At 34.3% G+C, this 18,099-nt stretch overlaps 2 protein-coding genes across 3 annotated transcripts; one reads left to right on the forward strand and one right to left on the reverse strand.

Annotated features, from left to right (window-relative positions):
- Nucleotides 1-1,787: 1,787 nt before the first annotated feature.
- On the reverse strand, nt 1,788-7,058 carry LOC127257100 (protein FREE1). Its single transcript, XM_051283409.1, has 10 exons — nt 6,131-7,058; nt 5,244-5,330; nt 4,578-4,709; nt 4,219-4,350; nt 4,019-4,084; nt 3,719-3,829; nt 3,412-3,504; nt 2,958-2,991; nt 2,206-2,276; nt 1,788-2,119 (listed from the first exon to the last, which is right to left on the reverse strand). The coding sequence occupies exons 1-10, from the start codon at nt 7,001-7,003 to the stop codon at nt 2,042-2,044; spliced, it is 1,677 nt and encodes a 558-aa protein (XP_051139366.1). The 5' UTR covers nt 7,004-7,058; the 3' UTR covers nt 1,788-2,041.
- A 284-nt stretch (nt 7,059-7,342) lies between these two features.
- Nucleotides 7,343-9,587, forward strand: LOC127257161 (stress response protein NST1-like). Of its 2 annotated transcripts, none has more exons than XM_051283513.1 (3): nt 7,343-7,631; nt 8,393-8,765; nt 8,857-9,587. In XM_051283513.1, the coding sequence occupies exons 1-3, from the start codon at nt 7,551-7,553 to the stop codon at nt 9,411-9,413; spliced, it is 1,011 nt and encodes a 336-aa protein (XP_051139470.1). In that variant the 5' UTR covers nt 7,343-7,550; the 3' UTR covers nt 9,414-9,587. The 2 variants fall into 2 exon arrangements, with proteins under 2 accessions (XP_051139470.1, XP_051139471.1); XM_051283514.1 differs by having other exon boundaries at nt 8,860-9,587.
- The last annotated feature ends 8,512 nt before the right edge of the window (nt 9,588-18,099 follow it).

Genomic DNA, 18,099 nt, shown 5'->3' on the forward strand with positions numbered 1-18,099 from the left:
TATATAAACATAGCCTCTACAAATTTTGGAATTAAATATGCTTCAATAATAATTCCTGAAATTGTTGGATGAAGCCATAAATTTTGCTGTTTTTATTTATTATTTTTTTAATAGAAAGTTATTAGAGAATGTAAGGTAGGAAAGTATGGGTGAGACAACAGACAACAGTACTAAATTATCAAAGATAAAAAAAATACATACATTAAAAATTACTCCCTCCGTCCAGCTAGAAAGTATACATATTTCTATTTTGGGACGTCCAATTACAAAGTAAACATTTCATTAAATACAAACACCCCTACTTTACATCACATCATTACTTTTAGACCAAAAAGCAAAGGCAAAAATGTCGTTACACTACTTTTAACCACCCACTATAATTAAAATATTATTATTTCTTAAACACCGCGCTAAAAGTAATTTTATACTTTTTTTGTGGACGAAGGGAGTATTATATATTTTACTTATAATCTCTATTATAATGTTCGTTATACTCCCCGTCCCACTTCTCATGTCCACATTTCTATTTTTGTCCGTCCCATTTATTTTGTCACTTTCCTTTTTTGAAAAATAATTATACACTTTAATATTATTTTTAAAATTTTATTTATAATTTTTTAATTATTTATTAATTATACCCCTCGTAAATTTCAGTGTCTACGGTAGCGCGGACAAAATATATGGGACGGAGGGAGTAATATATAAAGATATTGAATTTTTATCTAAATATTTTCTGATGGTATCGTGAAACCTTCCAACTTTCAACTAACAACTGCACACAATTAATGCTTAAAAGTTTGTATTCATTAACAAGAAAATGAAGCAATATTATTGAATTAGAAAAATCTTTATTGTGTTTTGATATTTGTTTGTGAGTATTTTAATAAAATTCATTAATTATTCTGAATGAAAAAGAAAACCATGTGCTATAATAATCACTCTTCAATTGGGCATACATTAACATATGACTTGTTTGGATTTCACTAATGAATTATATTATATTGTATATAAAAAAATTTATTCATTCACAACAAATCAATAACATATTTATGATACATTTTTTTTTTCATTGTCTAAAACTTCAATTTAAAAAGCAAGCTAAAAAGATTAGTCTTAATACAAAGAACCCTGTAAATTCTAATCGCATAGCGGATAGCGTGGTGACGGCAATGAAAGAGAGGATTTGACGGAAATAATAATAATTTTTTTTTAAAAAAAATATTTCTATGCAAAGCTAAAATATTTTAAAATTATATATATGTATATATATTTTTCTCACCGATTCCGTTCTCTCTATTTCTTCAAATATAATATTTCCTTCGTTCCATAAATATAGTCTTAATTTGGTTGAACATGAGATTTACGGAAATATTGATATTATATTAGTAATTAGTAAAAAGTATGAATGAAAATAAAGACTATTATTTTGAGACAGATAAAACTAGGTGTATAATATATTTCTAAAGTTCTATTCTTCAGGAACAAATTCCATCATTTCTATATATCTCACTCACTTTTTCTAAAGAGATGAGTAAGGTTTGTTCACCTCGTGATTTTGGTAAAATAATAATATATAGGTCTGGCTCATCTAAGTATTTTTAGATAAAATAATTTATGATCTGTAGTATAAAAAATTATGTCAAAATAGACCTCATAATGATTTTTGGATTTTTTATAATGATTATTTGAAATTTTCTTGATCTTTCGACTTTTTTATAATATATTTTGTACTCTCTATTATTATATTTTGGAAATCGCTGGAGCGATAGTGACCAAAGCCATATTTTCAAACCTCTAGCTTTACAGATAGATAATTCCTCAATCTTGAATGTACATTAAGCACTCAAATATCTGGTAGAACAATTCAGCCCAAAATAACGAAGCCAAAAAAAGAAAAAGAAACAAGGGTGGGTGGTGGGGAGGGGGAGGGGGAGGGGGGAGTTGGAACTGAAGCCGTAAGTATGTATCAAGGAAAAAAAATGTAATGTTCAGACCAAACCACACCAAATATGTCAAGAAAATAAAGAACATCAACAATGGATCAATGGCCGGAGACGAGGAAAGGATGCTGGCAAACACCGCATTCAATTGTCTCAGAACCCGAGCGGGGTACTTGAACCTGCGCCCGTTATCAACATCAGCAATATGAAAAACCATGGAATATAAGAATCTACAGTCTTTAACTAATTCAGGGGAGACTCGAACCTGTAAATGTACAGTGCAAGTTGGGCACGCGACTTCTTTCATTCGTTTTCCTGAGCCATCCGATTTAGAGCCTGGAAATAACCACAAAGTAGTATCAAAACAGGAATTTCAAATGGAGTGCAGGACAGCTAATGATATAAAATGTGTCCGGAATTACAGAGAGAGAGAGTAATATGCAGACAAACAAGAAACCACAGTGGATTTCAGTTCTGAAGCTAATTGTCTTCTTTAGGCCTTCCGATTCAAACCAGAGTGCTCTGGTAATTCTTACAGGATACTTGATGGTAAACATTTTCCTTTTCTTTAGACAGCAGGTATCTAAAATCTTTCTCACAGTTGTAACTAATATAATGAACTCCCTAAGTCGCCAAAAGTTAGGATTCAACCTGTGCTGTCTACCTGACACATCCAGGTCGCGTGCCAGTTACCACTACGCAAACTGGTTAATGGGTTATTGACACAAGATACCTAGCAGAAGTTTTTGGCTTGTTAATCAAGACCAAAATGATGAGAATTCCAAACTTTGACACCTACTAATCGCGGGCCAATTACTCATTGTTTTGGAATTGATTTCAAGATTTTCTTAATCAGTTGGCTCAAATAGAACCACAACTCTCGAGAATATTCTCATTCTCCATTACCTAGGATATTTACATAACATGACTACAAAAAGATTGATGCAACAATTTGAAAACTACAACGAAGCATATGCAGCAGCATAACAATGATTTATTCATAACCATTAAATATACCTGATGAGATCTTGCAGCTTCTCTCCAACTCCTCCTGTGGAAATATATAATTTGTTGAGAATGGCATCGAGCATAGAGCATTCGAAAAATGGAAATAAATCATGATCAAGTCCAACTAAAGATACTTATACATGGTATAATTATTGGAAACTTTAAATTTCATACTCGCTAATTAAATCAACACTTATGAGTTATAAGAATCTGTATAGAGTTTCCCAGAAACAATGCTAGCCGTACTAACACAGAAACATTATTCTTGCACAGCACATGAGAACCCTTCGTGGTTTTTTAAATGAAATGTGAAAAATGCAAAACCATACAAGTAATAATTCAAAAGGTTAGTAGTCTAAACAATTAATATATCCAAAGGACAGCAGAGGACTTAAACATGATAAAATAGTCGCGGCCTTTATGTTTATGTTATTAGGATGTCAATTCTAACAGCATGTGCAACCTGAAGTTTCCTGGCAAGATCCTCGTGACTGTGAACAGCAGTGGATCGGTTGGCACCTTCCTTGGCACTGGTCAATCTACGAGAAACTTCACCCTGCATAATTATGAGAATACCAATATGTTAGCCTATATCTAATCAAAATACAATGACTACACCCATGAAAGACAATCAAATATCAATTTGAAATGTGAAGATTCTACTCAGCAGGGCGCAGATTGACCATGCATTCCACTTATGATCAAAAGTAATGCTGAAAAGATGTGCATAGACAATTCTTTGAAAAATGAAAAAATATATTTGTGCATACCAAGCACATATCGCAAACCCTAACAACTGGGGCATTCTCATCCGCAGTAAGTGCAGTTCTGCCTTGAGAGCATTTATCACAAAATATTTCACCACAGTTCCTGCAATGATGCTGAGAACAGAAAGCACCACATGTTAAAATAATTCACAAGCAATCAAATGTATCTGCATCCCAATATCCCAATGCGAAACTGATAACATACCCAGCAACTAAATACCAACATAAGGGTGCAACTGCATTAATGGAAAAAAAAAAAAAAAGAAAAAAGAAAAAAGAAAGAAAGAACCAGGGGATACATACCCTTCGCACAAAAGCATTAAAGTTGGCTCCACAAGAACTGCATTTTGACACTGCTTCGTCAGGGATCTGTTTAAATTAACCCCCAAATAAATAATAATCAGCAGACACTAAAAAGAGAAATTGAATTCTGAAAGTACAGAGTTTTTAGAATGAAGTGGGGTTATAAGAGAAATTCAAAGCAGAAGAGAAAATGATGTTACCCAGTGATCTTTCTCCTCGTCTGCAGGTTTTATTAAATTGATGAAATCAGCAAAACCTTTCTTCTTCTCTGTAGATTGTTCCGCGATTTTAGGAGATTCAGAAGGGCGGCTTTTTCCACCCATCTCCTTATACTGCAATTTCAGAAGGAAACCATCTCATTTAAAATGACTTATCTCAATTATACTCCACTTATAATTATTTAACCGAATGTACACATGAGTATGGCCATATAGGAGGGCAAGCAAACTTGCAGAGCCTTGCGAGACTCTGCTTGACCATTGGTCTTCAGAACTGGCTACCACAGTAGATGATAAGAGAACATAATTATCGAAGGAGCAAAGGACAGAGAATTACAAACCTGGACAATTGCAGCAGTAACTATGTCCAAAATGGTGTTGTTGGTATAACTATTAGATTTCAGTCTAATACGTCTAGGTTCAAAGTCCACAGAGCTTTTTGACCAGAAGGCAAATGTTGATGAATCAATAGCCTAAAAATAAAAGAAGTAAACCAGCAGTTTAATGAGATAATTTGCAAGAAATACAGATATAATAACAACAGTAATCAACAGTAACAAAAGCGAACAAGCGGAGCAGAATAACACAAAGAGAAGTTAGGTTTATCCGGTAAACTATTATAGAAGCCAGAAACTCACCTTAACAGTGATTCTGTGAGAAACAATAACTTCTATGCCCTAATAACCCAATTATTCTGCCAACATATCACTCCCCTAAGGGTCATATGAATATGCCTCATTTATACATATTCGAGATTAAAGAAACCATATTTTAGTTGTGTTAAAATTGAAGTTCACATCTACCTTATTAAAGTGGAGATCTTGGTATATGATACAGATCAACATCATGTACGCTAAAATTATACTTATTAAACAGGCATTTTTGATATCTCATTATTAATTAATTAAAGTCGATACCTGTGAAAAAGTAACACACATGATACGCAATTCTTTCCCTCAAAACCCACGACCCCACAGAAGAAAGGAACCAAGTAATATGAATCATACCTCGCACTTTGTTATAGTGTCAAGAAGATAAATTCTCAATAACCGCCCTGTACTTGGGTCCAGCATACGGATTCCATCCAAACCAATCTGAAATAACTCAATATAGTATGTTTAGCATTCAAAAGTTCCATCTGATGCAACAAAAAAAAAAAAAAAAAAAAGAAAAAAAGAAGAAGAAGAATGAACAATCTTTATGATATGTGTCATGCCCTATGGTTGAAGCACAATTACAGGGATCTTGGAGGGAAAATTGTATACAAATTAATTATGTAGAGGTTCATATAGTGTACGAAATTCTTAGATCCAAGTAGGTCGGTGTTCGTAGTAACAGAGGAGCATAGAATATGCGAAAGACGTATTATAAGTGGTGTAAACATGACGTCTAGAGCATTCAAGATGATGAATGTAGAACAAACCGAAACATCATTAATTAAGGAAATGACATAGCATACACAAGTAGTTTCCTTAATTTGAAAACATCCTTTAAGAGTTCTCATCCAAGTTCAGAAGAATACAAGAAGTTAACGCTCAAATTCCAGTCAGCATGGTAGTTCGACTCTGCGTTACTGTATATTTTAGACAATGCCAGAACAAATTGACCGAAAAGAATAAATTCCCATTGTCTAGGAGGTAGAATCAATGATCTCTTGGACCAACTCGCGGGAGTCTTTTAAAAAACATTGCTTGCTACCAACTCATGAGGTGTGATCACACTAGATTCTGGCTATTACAATATGGAACTGACAAATGGAACTAATCTGAGCATTTCAGAAACACTGTATTGCGTGCACTAAAGTTAACTAGTCGATCTATCATCATAGCTTTATTTTTTATTAGAAAAAAATAGTCCTTTTTTCGAAGCAATGCGAAGTTCTTCATTAACAAACCTGGCAAAGCACATCCATGGTGTTCTGTCCTCCACTTTCTGCCAACAGCTTCACCCGGAACTTCTGAACTCCACCTTTGGAATCCTGTTGCGTATCAGCCTTTGGAACAGCCCTCACAACCTTCAAGCCATAGTCTGAAGATCGCTCTTTCTCCGAAGACGAGGATGAATACCCAATAGGCCTTCCAAAATCATCAAATCCAGACCATGTCGAAGACCTTGGAGCAGTCCCCCGAGCTCCATACGGCTCGGAAGCACCCCGATACGCATAAACCCCTTCATTGCTCCCATAGCTACCGTCATTCTCATATCCTGAGTATCCGCTCTCTCCTCGTCTGCCATTGAATTCGGGCCCCAAATCTGATCTGCTCCGGCTCAAATTCACGTCACGATTATCGTATTGGGAATCATAAAAGCCGGTATTCAATTGAGGGTACTGCGTAGAGGGATGCGTTGACGGATAGCCTGAATTTGGGGGAATCAGACTAGGGTTTGGGCTCGATGCGTAACTCTGCGCCGGCCGACCGTAATACGAAGATTGATCCGCCTGGCTCGGAGGCTGGGACGAAGGCTGGTACGTCCCGTGAACTTCGAATTGGGGGAAATTATACGCAGGTTGCGGCTGCGAATACGAACCCTCGGCGGGCGCCGAATCGGGCGTCCGCGTGAAGGAACCATATGACGAATGATTGTAGTGGTGGTAAGCGGCGGAGTAATCGGCGGCGGGAGGCGAAACGGGAGCGTAATTGTTGACGGAGAACGGCGGGGCGGATGCGTAAGACGGCGGAGCGACGGAGTAAGGCTCCATCGGGCTCGGATTGCGGCTCTGCGGATAGTTCTGCTGCGGGTAGAGAGGGTGATCGCCGTTGTGCATTTTTCCGGCGAGAATTCCGGCGATGGTTCTGCAAATTGTTCCACTTGAAATGATTGCAGATAACTTTGATACTTCGAAGTCGGTTGACTTAAAAGTGGGCCGACCCGACCCTATCCAAACCCAATAATCCGGGTTGAATAGACACGTTAAATTGGGCCGATCCATTTCAGAAATATGCCCAATTGAAAAGCTATGGTTCTGGGCCGGGCCGGAAGGGTATGAGAACTAAATCGAATATACATATAAGTTGAAGGATTAAAGTGCAAAATCCAAACCGCGTCTAGGTCGGTTATGACTTCGCCTATAAATACCCCACACGGCATCACAGTAACCCTATTTTGCCTTTAAGGAATTGGAGGATTCCTCTCTCCCCGTCGCCGAAACCCTAATTGCAGTTTTCTTTAGATCTCGATTTTTTGTTCTTATAGATCTGCTGTACGGGGGCGTTTCTTTGCGAATCCTAAGTAAAACCCTCGGTTGTTCGGGGTGGAATTAGTTAGTGGGTTCAATTTGTTGTCGGGTGAGAAGCTTCGATTCGATCTCGAAGATGTCTCGGTGCTTTCCATACCCACTACCTGGGTACGCTCTGGGCGGAGCCAGCCATGAGGCCTTGATCGAATCGATTAAGGTTTGCTCCCTCATTGATTTATATATGAGCATGAGTCATCATCTCATCGATGTAAATTAATGACCCCTAGGTGGGATTCTTCTTGTACATAAAGACATGTTATGTGGATCGAGAAAACATTTTTGTACAATGAACGGATTGTTGCTGTGTCGGTGTTTTCCCTTTAGATCCATTTTCCTTTTTGTAATTCTTGAAATATAAATCGAAAAATGGAATTTGTAAAATCTTTGGTTACCGACCTTTGTGGTAGGCAGGGGGTTTTCTCTGTTGGTTTCCTTTGAACTATTGAGCTTTGTACCTTGATTTAATTCTGAACATAATGTCAGAAATATCAAATAGTACCTTGGTGAGTTTCTTTTGAAGCATGATTTGTTATAAATAACCTTTGCACATAACTGACTCGGAATTTATGTTATCATTCTTGAACACATCCTGTTATATGTTTCTTGATTTTGAAAATCATTGTTTTTCTTTAACTTGCAAAGAATTCTGGTAAATAATTGGGTTCTTTATATTATGTGTTCTGTCAAGGTTAAGAGGTCTAATATGTAACTATGTACTCTATTGCTACTTAATTGTGGATTGAAGTGAATCAGTTGAGATTCCCGGGGTTGTCGTGTTAGGTTTCTGTTTCTGTTTTTAGCCTCTGTTGATTACATGCCAAAGTAAAAATGCGATGAGGTCTCTAATCATGTCGTGGGCCATGCTGCATTTACTCTTCCCGGCTTCGATTTTAAAACTGTTATTTTGGTGCTCTAAAGCTCCGAAAAAGGGAGAATGCCAAGCAGAAGAAGAAAGAGAAGAAAACCTATAAGAAAGGAGAAGAGGAGAAAAGGAAAGACAGAAAAGAGAGAAAAGAGAGAAAGAGGAAGTCTGAAGACAAGACATGTCAGGGTCGGGAGAAATCTAATACCCCTCAAAGCCACATTGACAAAAAGCTTTCGGCCAATGTGAAAGGGGATCTTCTTCCGAGTGGAAGTAAAACTGAACCTGAGCAACTCGAACGAAGCACTCTAACTGAGGAGCATGGGCAATCTGTCCATTTGCATGCTCCCAGCACTTCCTCTGATAGCACAGAGAATAGCAACAAGAGGAAGAGGCCGAGCTCGCCCATGGATGTTCCCAATGTCCGAGGTAATAACATTTTCCTACTTACGATCTCCTATGTTTGATTCATTCTTGGTTCTTGGATTAATTTGTTATTTTTCCTTTTTCCTTTGTGCAGCAGGAAAGATCATCCGTATTCGACTGTCCTCTAAGAAGCAGAATGAGTCAAACGTGTCATCTTTAGGTGAACCACAGCTTTGCTCTACATCCGGGCAGGCAGAATCCATTTCTCACGATAACAGCAAGACTGCCCTGAGGTATCCCGGGGCAATTTCTTGCAACACAACAAATCAAACGGATAGTATTCCTCAAGGGCCTCTGCAAAGATCCAATCAGAAAGAGATTTGTTCGACTTCCCGGCCTACCAGCACTCTTGCTCCTGTGGGAACAAGAATTCCACCAACAACGACCACCGCTACACCAAAATTACATAAAATGGAGTTGAAGTTGAAGAATATAATGGAGAATTGGTTTCCACCTCGGTTGGAGGATGTACCTCAAGATTTGGATGATCAAGATTGGTTGTTTGGACGAAAGAAATGTATACCGACAGAGAAAAGACAAAAACCCGTAATCCCCAGTGTGCCCTGCTCCAGCGATGCAGCATTGTGGCCTCGTGCGCAACACTTGCCGGAAGTTGATATCTATGCCTTGCCTTTCACCGTTCCCTTCTGAGTTTGCATGGAGAGGCCGTTACGTTATCATGCTCATCCACTGCCTGAAGGATTTTGTAGCGTTTCTTTAGTAGAGTGCCTAGATTTTTCAATTTCGGGGCATAGATAACTTGTAATGAATTCAATAGAGAACTACTTTGTCTATGGTTCAAAATTTATTGTTGTTGAAAGCCAATTTATATGTTTTTAGGATATAGCTAGTTAATATTCTATATAAGTTGCATTTGGAATTAAATTGAAAGAAATTAAAGTTGATTTTGGAAAGATTTTATTTTTTTCCTTAATCATTTACACACATCAATAAACCAACTATAAAGACGGCGACTGCCCTGCAGCACGGTGGTGCTCTGTTTTGATTGAAAAAAAAAATCCTAAGAAAAATCCTTTGAGAAAAAATACTAAGAAAATTTAAACACTAAGAAAAATCCTAGGATGAATCACTTCAATAATAATTGGCTTCTACTTGGAAAAAAATTATCATGGATTGTGATTTTATTTTATTTTATATTTGTGGATCTCTAAATAAATTAATTATAATTATCGAGATATATAATAATTAATTTTTTCTTATGCTACAATGAATATGCGAACTTTAATAAACAACACAAAGAACCTGTTAAGTATCTCATATTCGATGTAATCTTGAAATTCTCTTACTTGGGGTGAAGGGCTACTCTACTTACAACCAATTACCAATTGCTTTTAAGTTGAAATCTCAATTCCCCGTCTTCACATAACCTATTAGTTGATTTTACCATTAAATTAGAAAAAGGGAAAAAAAAAAAAAAAAAAGCTACTCTCTGGACAAAAAAAAATGAAATCTTTTTGAAAGAATTTTTTCAAGACGCTCATTACTCATCGAGTGCAATCAGACCAGTAAGAACTATAAAATTAGAGGCATTTAGATGAGAATAGTATTAGGATGATGATTCTTGGAAAATGATTTTATTTTGTGAAATAATTGAAAAAAAAAAAAAGATAGAAAATTAAGTAGGGATATAAAAATATGAATGCATATTAATTTTTTTTCTAGAAAAACAGAAAAATAAGAAAAAAAAACAAACCCCTTGTGGTACATCCTCTTATTGTTATTACCCATGTATCTGATTCTTCAAAACGTCCCTACTACATTTTTTTTCTTTTTAATTTAAGAAAAATCCTATTATAAATTTGTCCACTTTCCAAAAATATTTTAAAAAATTAACTTCATCTTATTTTGGCCATATTTGCATTTTTGCCCAAAGGACTAAAATGCAATTTTTTTTTTCAATTTAACATTTTCCTTTTAAAAAAAAAAAATAGCTTGCACTTACTATTTTAAAAATAGCACTTTAAATTATAATTTATTGTAAAAATAAAATATTAAAATTAAGAAATATATACAAATAAATCTATTAAAATGTCTATCATGTTTCAAGACAGCACCGCTCTTCTCCAGATTTTTTCGGCAGCTCAGCCGTGGGCTTCCTCCTCCGGCGGTTCCCAAAGACTATTAGGGTGTGTTTGTTTGGAAATTTTTTTCGAACTTTCACTATTCATCAAATTTTTTCGCCTAAAAATTATCAAATTAAACAACTATTTTTTATTTTTTATATTATGCCAAAAATCAATTTTTACATTCACAACATCGCATCAGCACATGTTTACATCACATCATACAACTATTCAAACTCAAATTTTTTTTACTATGCATAGATTCTCTCCATTCCTTTTTAATTAACACTTTTTAAAAAAGTTTTATGTTATACTTTAGTTAATATTTTTTCTTTTTCTGAGTAAAATCTGTGATAATTTAAGTTCATATATTATTAAAATAATAATTTTGATTCATTGTATTCATATTCGGATTAATTTTAGTCTTTTTTAAAATGATAATTTTGATTCATTATCAATTAATGTAGTTTAGATTTAGTCTTTAATTGTTATTTTCTCAAAATTTTAATAGATATATTTGTTGTATACATTCTCATACGATATTTTTAAAAAAATTATTCCAGAAAAATTATTCTCAGTTACTGTATCTATTAACAAAAAAAAATGTATATATCACTGTATTTAATATCATACTTATATCCACAAAAAGAAAAATATATGTATATATATATTTCGTTTTTATGCCAACAATATAATTAAAATAAACAATTAGCTAGCAACTAAATTGTTTTAAACAAATGGTTTTTAAATTAGGTCTTTAAATTTGTTTTGAAAAGACTTATTTAAAAGAAAATATTTAAAGGGAGATATTTACAAAAAATAATAATATAAAATAATATAAATAATGAATAAGAATGATACTTTTAAATAAAAATCATACATTATATTCATCATAAAAAAAAAATAAGTTCATGACTTTTAAGGATAGATTTTAGTGTTGTGTATATTTTTTTACTTATGTTTTTTTATTAAAAAAAAAAATATTTTTTAATTTTTATGCGTCAGTAATAATTATATTTATTGATTTTTATTAAAATAATGAATAAAGACTAAAATTAAACTAATTTAACAAATAAGAGACCAAAATTATTATTTTAACAATAGATAAATTAATATTGATACGTCAGCGAATAAAAATGACCAAAAATATATTTTGCCATAATTTTTTATACTTAATAAATTTATTGATATTAAACATCAACTTGAATAGCATGCTAAAATTTCATTATTCAGCACTGCTAAACTAAATCTTAACAATTGATAAGTTAAATTAATTAAATTATTATTTTTAATTAAAAATAAATGAATGGTTAAGATTAATTCAGTATAAGCTGAATTAATTTAATACATCAGCGTAGGATCCAAACTCATTAAACATAATTAACAAATATAAATTAATTTAATTAAATTTCTAACACCTTGTATATAGGATCCATATCAAACTCCTTTACATTTATTCCATACAAAACGATATTTATGTTTTATATTTTTCTAAAATATATAGTTTAAAATATTTAAAATACATTGTATAAATATTTTTTAATTATATATATTATTTTTTATTTTAAAATTTTCAACATTACTACCTACATTAAAAATAAATAAATTAATATAATTAATTGTTATAATTAATTCAATAAACTTCATTATCTGCCACAAACCAACCAAATGTGCCGCATAAATTTTGTACTAAAAAATTATAACAGACTATTCTAACTAATTAACTAATTCGTATTGATTTAGAATTTCAAAAAATATATATATTTATAGGCGGCCGCCATATAATTATTTTTTGAAAAATATATTAATAGAATATTATATTTATTTAAAAAAAGATTATGGAGGGAAGTTGGGTAGTTATATATCTCTTGCTTTGTTTATATATATAAATAGGACCTTCCATCTTCAGTCGTTCATATTTTTCACTATCTCGAAAGTTTTTCTTGAGTGACTTTTTTTTTTCGCAATATTTTTTATTCCGTTTTATCTTTGAGATCGATACGGAACATCAATGTCTCATCTTCCAATCATGATTCAATCTATTTTTGGGACGACCTTAACAGCCGGAAATAATTCGACTTCAAACATGCCTGGATACTCGGCGAGGGGAGCCAGCCAGGAGGCCTTGATCGAATCGATTAAGGTCTGCATGATTTGAAACTTAAATTAGTATCTTAGGTAGTCTTCTCTTGAATCAAGATTTGTATTATCTCCGTCTCACAATTATAATTTTAATTGAGTTGGGCACGAGATTTTAAGAAATATTGATGCTTCCTCCGTTCTAAATAAGGTGTAACATTTGCTTTTGACACGGATTTTTAAGTGGGTAGTATTAAGTAGGATAATTTAGAAATTAGGTGATGCGATGGAGAGAGAAATATATATTTTACTCTTATTTTGGTAGTTGGTAAAAAGTATAGATAAAAAACGTTTTTGCCCTTGCGAGTGTATTAGTGTAAAAAGTAATGTTACTTTTATGGTGATATAATTATTTATGAAAATAAGACTATTGTTTTGGAATAGAAAAAAAATAATAAATAGGACTATTATATAAAGGGGTAGTAAATAACCTTTGCTCATATAAACTGACTGGGACTCGTGCTATGATTCTTTAACATATTTCTAAAATTTATTTCTTGATTTTGAAATCATTGGCTTTGTTTTTTGTTTTTTAGATTTCTCGCAGGATTATTATTTTTCATTTTTTTTCTTTTTTTTTTTATATTAAAATATCAAATTAAATATTTTATGCGATTCAAAATAATAAGAACATTTTGGATGAGTATGAGAATTAATGAATAATATTATTATATTGATAGTAGATGTAAAGATATTTCCAAAATATCAAAATACTCCTATTTTATCTAATTATTGTAAAAAAATGGAAATAATTTTATAAAAAAGTAGAAAAATAGTTACCAAAAATAGAAATGAGATTATTGTTTGGAGATTATGAAAATAGCAAAATGAAACTATTATTTTGGGACGGAGAGAGTAATTTATATATATATATATATTATACTTACCAATTAATTACATCAACGTCTATTTATATCACATCAAACAAACTTTTACTATTAAAAAACATCTAAACCCAAAAATCAAACCCACAAACAAGCATTGCTTTTCCTTGTAAAGATTTTTTTTGTTCTTTATTTAAATTGTTCCTTCCGTTGTTAAGAACTTACTTATAGATTGAAGTGCATAAGTATAGATTCCTGAGGATGCCGCCTTAGGTTTCTGTTAGTTACTACTCCCTCCGTCCACAGATAAAGTATACATTTATTTTTGGCGCAGTGTTTAAGAAATAATAGTATTTTAATTATAGTAGGTATTTAAAAGCAGTGTAATGACATTTTTGTCTTTGCTTTTTGGTATAAAAATAATGATGTGATGTAAAGTAAAGGTATTTGCGGAAAAAAGTGAGGTATTTAATAAAATGTTTACTTTGTAATTGAACGTCCCAAAATAAAAATGTGTATACTTTCTAACTGGACGGAGGGAGTATTCGTTACATTCAAAAGTAAAATATATGTATATATATATATATATATATATTTGACGAGGTCTCTATTCATGTCGCGGCCATGCTGCATTTACTCTTTCCTGGCCTCGATTTTAAAACTTCTTATTTTGGGTGCTCTTAAGCTCCAGAAAATGGAGAATGACAAGGCAAAGATGCTGATGATGGCAAAGACAATAGATAAGAAAATTTCTGTGAAAGGAAAAGAGGAGAAAATTAAAGAGAAAAAGCCTGAAGACAAGACATGTCAAAAGAAATCTAATATCCCTCAAAGTCGCATTGAGGAAAAACTTTTGGCCAATGTGAAAGGAAGTAAAACTGAACCCGAGCGAAGCACTCTAACTGACGGCCATAGCGCAGACAACAACAAGAGGAAGAGGCTGAGTTCGCCCACGGATGTCCGATGTAATAAAGTTTTCCTACTTGTGATCGATCTCCCGTGTTTGATCTCGAATTAATTCGTTTTTGTTTCTTTTTCTTTGTGCAGCTGGCAAGATCATCCAGACTCTACTGTCCTCTAAGAACTATAATGAATCATCTTTAAACGAACAACGCCTCCGTTCTACGGCTGGAAAGGCAAAGCCCATTTCTCTCGACAACAACAAGGCTGCCTTTAGATGTCCTAGGGCAGTTTCTTGCAACACAGCAAATCAAACGGATAGTATTCCTCAAGGGCTTACGCAAAAAATATCCAATCAGAAAGCCATTTGTAGGACAATAGAGAAGAAAACTTTTACGAAAGGAAAAGAGGAGAAATCTAGTATCCATCAAAGCCACATTGACAAAATGCTTTTGGCCAATGTAAAAGGAAGTAAAGCAGAACCTGAGCAACTCCAACGCCATAGCACAGATAATGGCAGCAAGAGGAAGAGGCTGAGCTCGCCCACTGATGTCCCGAATGTCGGATGTAATAAAGCTTTCCTACTTGTGATCTCCTATGCTGATCCATTCTTGGTTCTCGGATTAATATTTATTGTTTCTTTTTTTCTTTGTGCAGCTGGAAAGATCATCCGGACTCTACTGTCCTCTAAGAACCAGAATGAATCGAATGAGTTGTCCTTAAGTGAACAACAGTCTTGGTCTACGGCGAAGACAATAGAGAAGAAAACTTCCACGAAGGGAAAAGAGGAGAAATCTAATATCCCTCAAAGCCATATTGATAAAAAGCTTTTGGCCAATGTGAAAGTAAGTACAGCTGACCCGAGCAACTCCAGCGACGCACTCTAACTGAGGACTATAGCAACAAGAGGAAGAGGCTGAGCTCGCCCACTGATGTCCTGAATGTCCGATGTAATAAAATTTTCCTACTTGTCATCTCCTATGTTTGATCCATTCTTGGTTCTAGGATTAATTCGTTATTTTCTTTTTCTTTTTCTTTGCGTAGCTGGCAAGATCACTCAACTGTCCTCTAAGAAGCAAAATGAATCGAATGTGTCATCTTTAAATGAACAACGGCTCTGCTCGAAGGTCGAATCCATTTCTATCGATAACAACAAGACTGCCTTTAGATGTCCGAGGCCAATTTCTCGCAACACAGCAAATGAAACGGATAGTATTCCCCAAAGGCTTATGCAAAAAAGATCCGATCAGAAAGCGATTTGTTCGACTTCCCAGATTACAAGCACTCTTGCTCCCGTGGAAACGAGAATTTCACCGGAAACAAACACGGCTATGCCAAAATTACATAAAACGGAGTTGGAGTTGAAGAATATACTGGAGAATTGGTGTCCACCTTCGTTGCAAGATGTACCTCAAGATTCGGATGACCAAGATTGGCTGTTTGGACGAAAGAAATGCATACCTACTGAGAAAAGGCATCCACCTGTAATCCCCAGCTCCAGCAATGCAGAGGCGTCGTGGCCTCGTGCGCAATACTTGCCGGAAGTTGGTATCCATGCCTTGCCTTTAACCGTACCCTTCTGAGTCAGCATGGAGAACATTTCTACTGCCTGAAGAATTTTATAGTGTTTCTGTAGTAGAGTGCCAAGATTTTTCCATTTCCGCACATACATCAGTAGTAATGAAATCAATAAAGAATTTTTTGTTCAAAATTTATTGTTGTTGAAAGCCAGATGTGTGTGTTTTTAATGTATAGCCAATTATTAATATTTCACTTTAATTCAGTAGGAATTCAATTGTAAGAAATTAAGATTAATTTATGAAAGACATCGACTTCAATCTAAATAGGATTAATACTCATAATAATAATAATAATAATAATACTTGAAATAGCAATAGCAGTCAGGCACACCGAAATGCCTTCTGGCTCATTCTTCCCTGCCGATCAGCTGAAAATGCTTCGGAACATCCATCCATCGCCTCTTCCGCATCAAGTATACCGTCTACGGATGCCTCGTCGACATTCGCCATTTCACCCACCAGATTAAAATGGCTGAGGAGCTCCACCTTGTTCTGCACCACCTCTGACAACATCAACATCAACGTCAACTAGAGGTATTCCCGCTACCGCCGCGGTCTTCTTCCTCCGACCATTACCATCTCCAAGTAGGCATGGCGGCTCTCAAGAGCATCGAAATGCTGCCACATGTTCAGGGAAACGATGATAATAATAATAATAATAATAATAATACCAATTATGTTACAATTGGGGCAGTGGAACCACCCTTCCTTACTCGTACAAATGCAATTTCGATAACAATACCGGCAGTCAAAGGCAGCGGCTCGAAAGCCTCAGCTCCGGCAGCAACACGGCGGGTCCTCTGCTTCTAGACGGCTCCGATCTGTTCCAGATTTTTCCTGCAGGGGCAGCTGGACTTCCATCTCCGGCTGTTCATAGTGACGATTCCGATGATGGCAGCTTCTCCTTCCAGCAACAGACTCAGCTCCGACCAGATACGACTTCTCCGGCGACAGTTCCATCGTCAGGAGCAGCAAGTCTTCATCCTTCTTCTTTCATTTTCTTTCTTTAGTGGCAAAGAAATGGTGGTACTCGGCTTAGATCCTCGACATACAACTCGGCCACCACTAAGTCTCGACACCCACCACATATAAATATTGATAGGATCCTTCTTGGAAATAGTTATTTGATGCAATATAAATAAATAGTAATCATTAGAATTTTTCTGAAATAATTATTTGACTTGATATAAATAATATTGATTCTAATTATAATGTCGATGGAGAGTATTAAGTATGTACCACATGTAATAATTAGTTTTAAGTCGAAGTCTTGGATCTCTTCTTAATATTGATACGAAGTCTTGACTATAAAATTTATTTTTAATATAAAATAAAAAATTAAATGTTTGATTTGATATATATATATATATTTTAAAATATTTTGAAAGCATGGTAAAAATACTCTAAAATCTCCTAAACAAACACATCAATAACGAATCTTTCTCAACCTTCTTTTCACTTCCAAGTCATAATGGTGATTATCGGTGGAACATCAATGTTTCCTCCTTCAACCATGATTTAATCTACGGGATCAACATCAATTTTTAGTAATAAAGTGATGTATGACAGGTCATCGTATTATAATAGCATGGATGTAAGGCCGATGTCATTTATCCTATGGAAGCAGCTGTAGCCACCCCCTGTAATAAATATGAATGGCTGGAGGTTATGCTATGTATATTTATAAAATTTATTTTTATTTTTATTTTTATTTAGAGAGAAAAAAGAATAAAAACTTAACGTAAAATGCACAAAATAACACAACAATAAGATTTTTCTTTATTTTTCAAGGCACAAAAAGTAACACCAC

This window comes from Andrographis paniculata, unplaced genomic scaffold (assembly GCF_009805555.1).
Source record: "Andrographis paniculata isolate CXL003 unplaced genomic scaffold, ASM980555v1 Contig57END, whole genome shotgun sequence".
NCBI classification, from domain to species: domain Eukaryota; kingdom Viridiplantae; phylum Streptophyta; class Magnoliopsida; order Lamiales; family Acanthaceae; genus Andrographis; species Andrographis paniculata.

Coding starts and splice junctions, on each gene's coding strand:
- LOC127257100 (XM_051283409.1), bottom strand. CDS start 7,003: ATGCACAACGGCGATCACCCTCTCTACCCGCAGCAGAACTATCCGCAG. Junction 5,331..6,130: donor CCATGGATGTGCTTTGCCAG/GTTTGTTAATGA, acceptor GAGTTATTTCAG/ATTGGTTTGGATGGAATCCG. Junction 3,505..3,718: donor GGGTTTGCGATATGTGCTTG/GTATGCACAAAT, acceptor ATAATTATGCAG/GGTGAAGTTTCTCGTAGATT.
- LOC127257161 (XM_051283513.1), top strand. CDS start 7,551: ATGTCTCGGTGCTTTCCATACCCACTACCTGGGTACGCTCTGGGCGGA. Junction 7,632..8,392: donor CCTTGATCGAATCGATTAAG/GTTTGCTCCCTC, acceptor GGTGCTCTAAAG/CTCCGAAAAAGGGAGAATGC. Junction 8,766..8,856: donor GGATGTTCCCAATGTCCGAG/GTAATAACATTT, acceptor TCCTTTGTGCAG/CAGGAAAGATCATCCGTATT.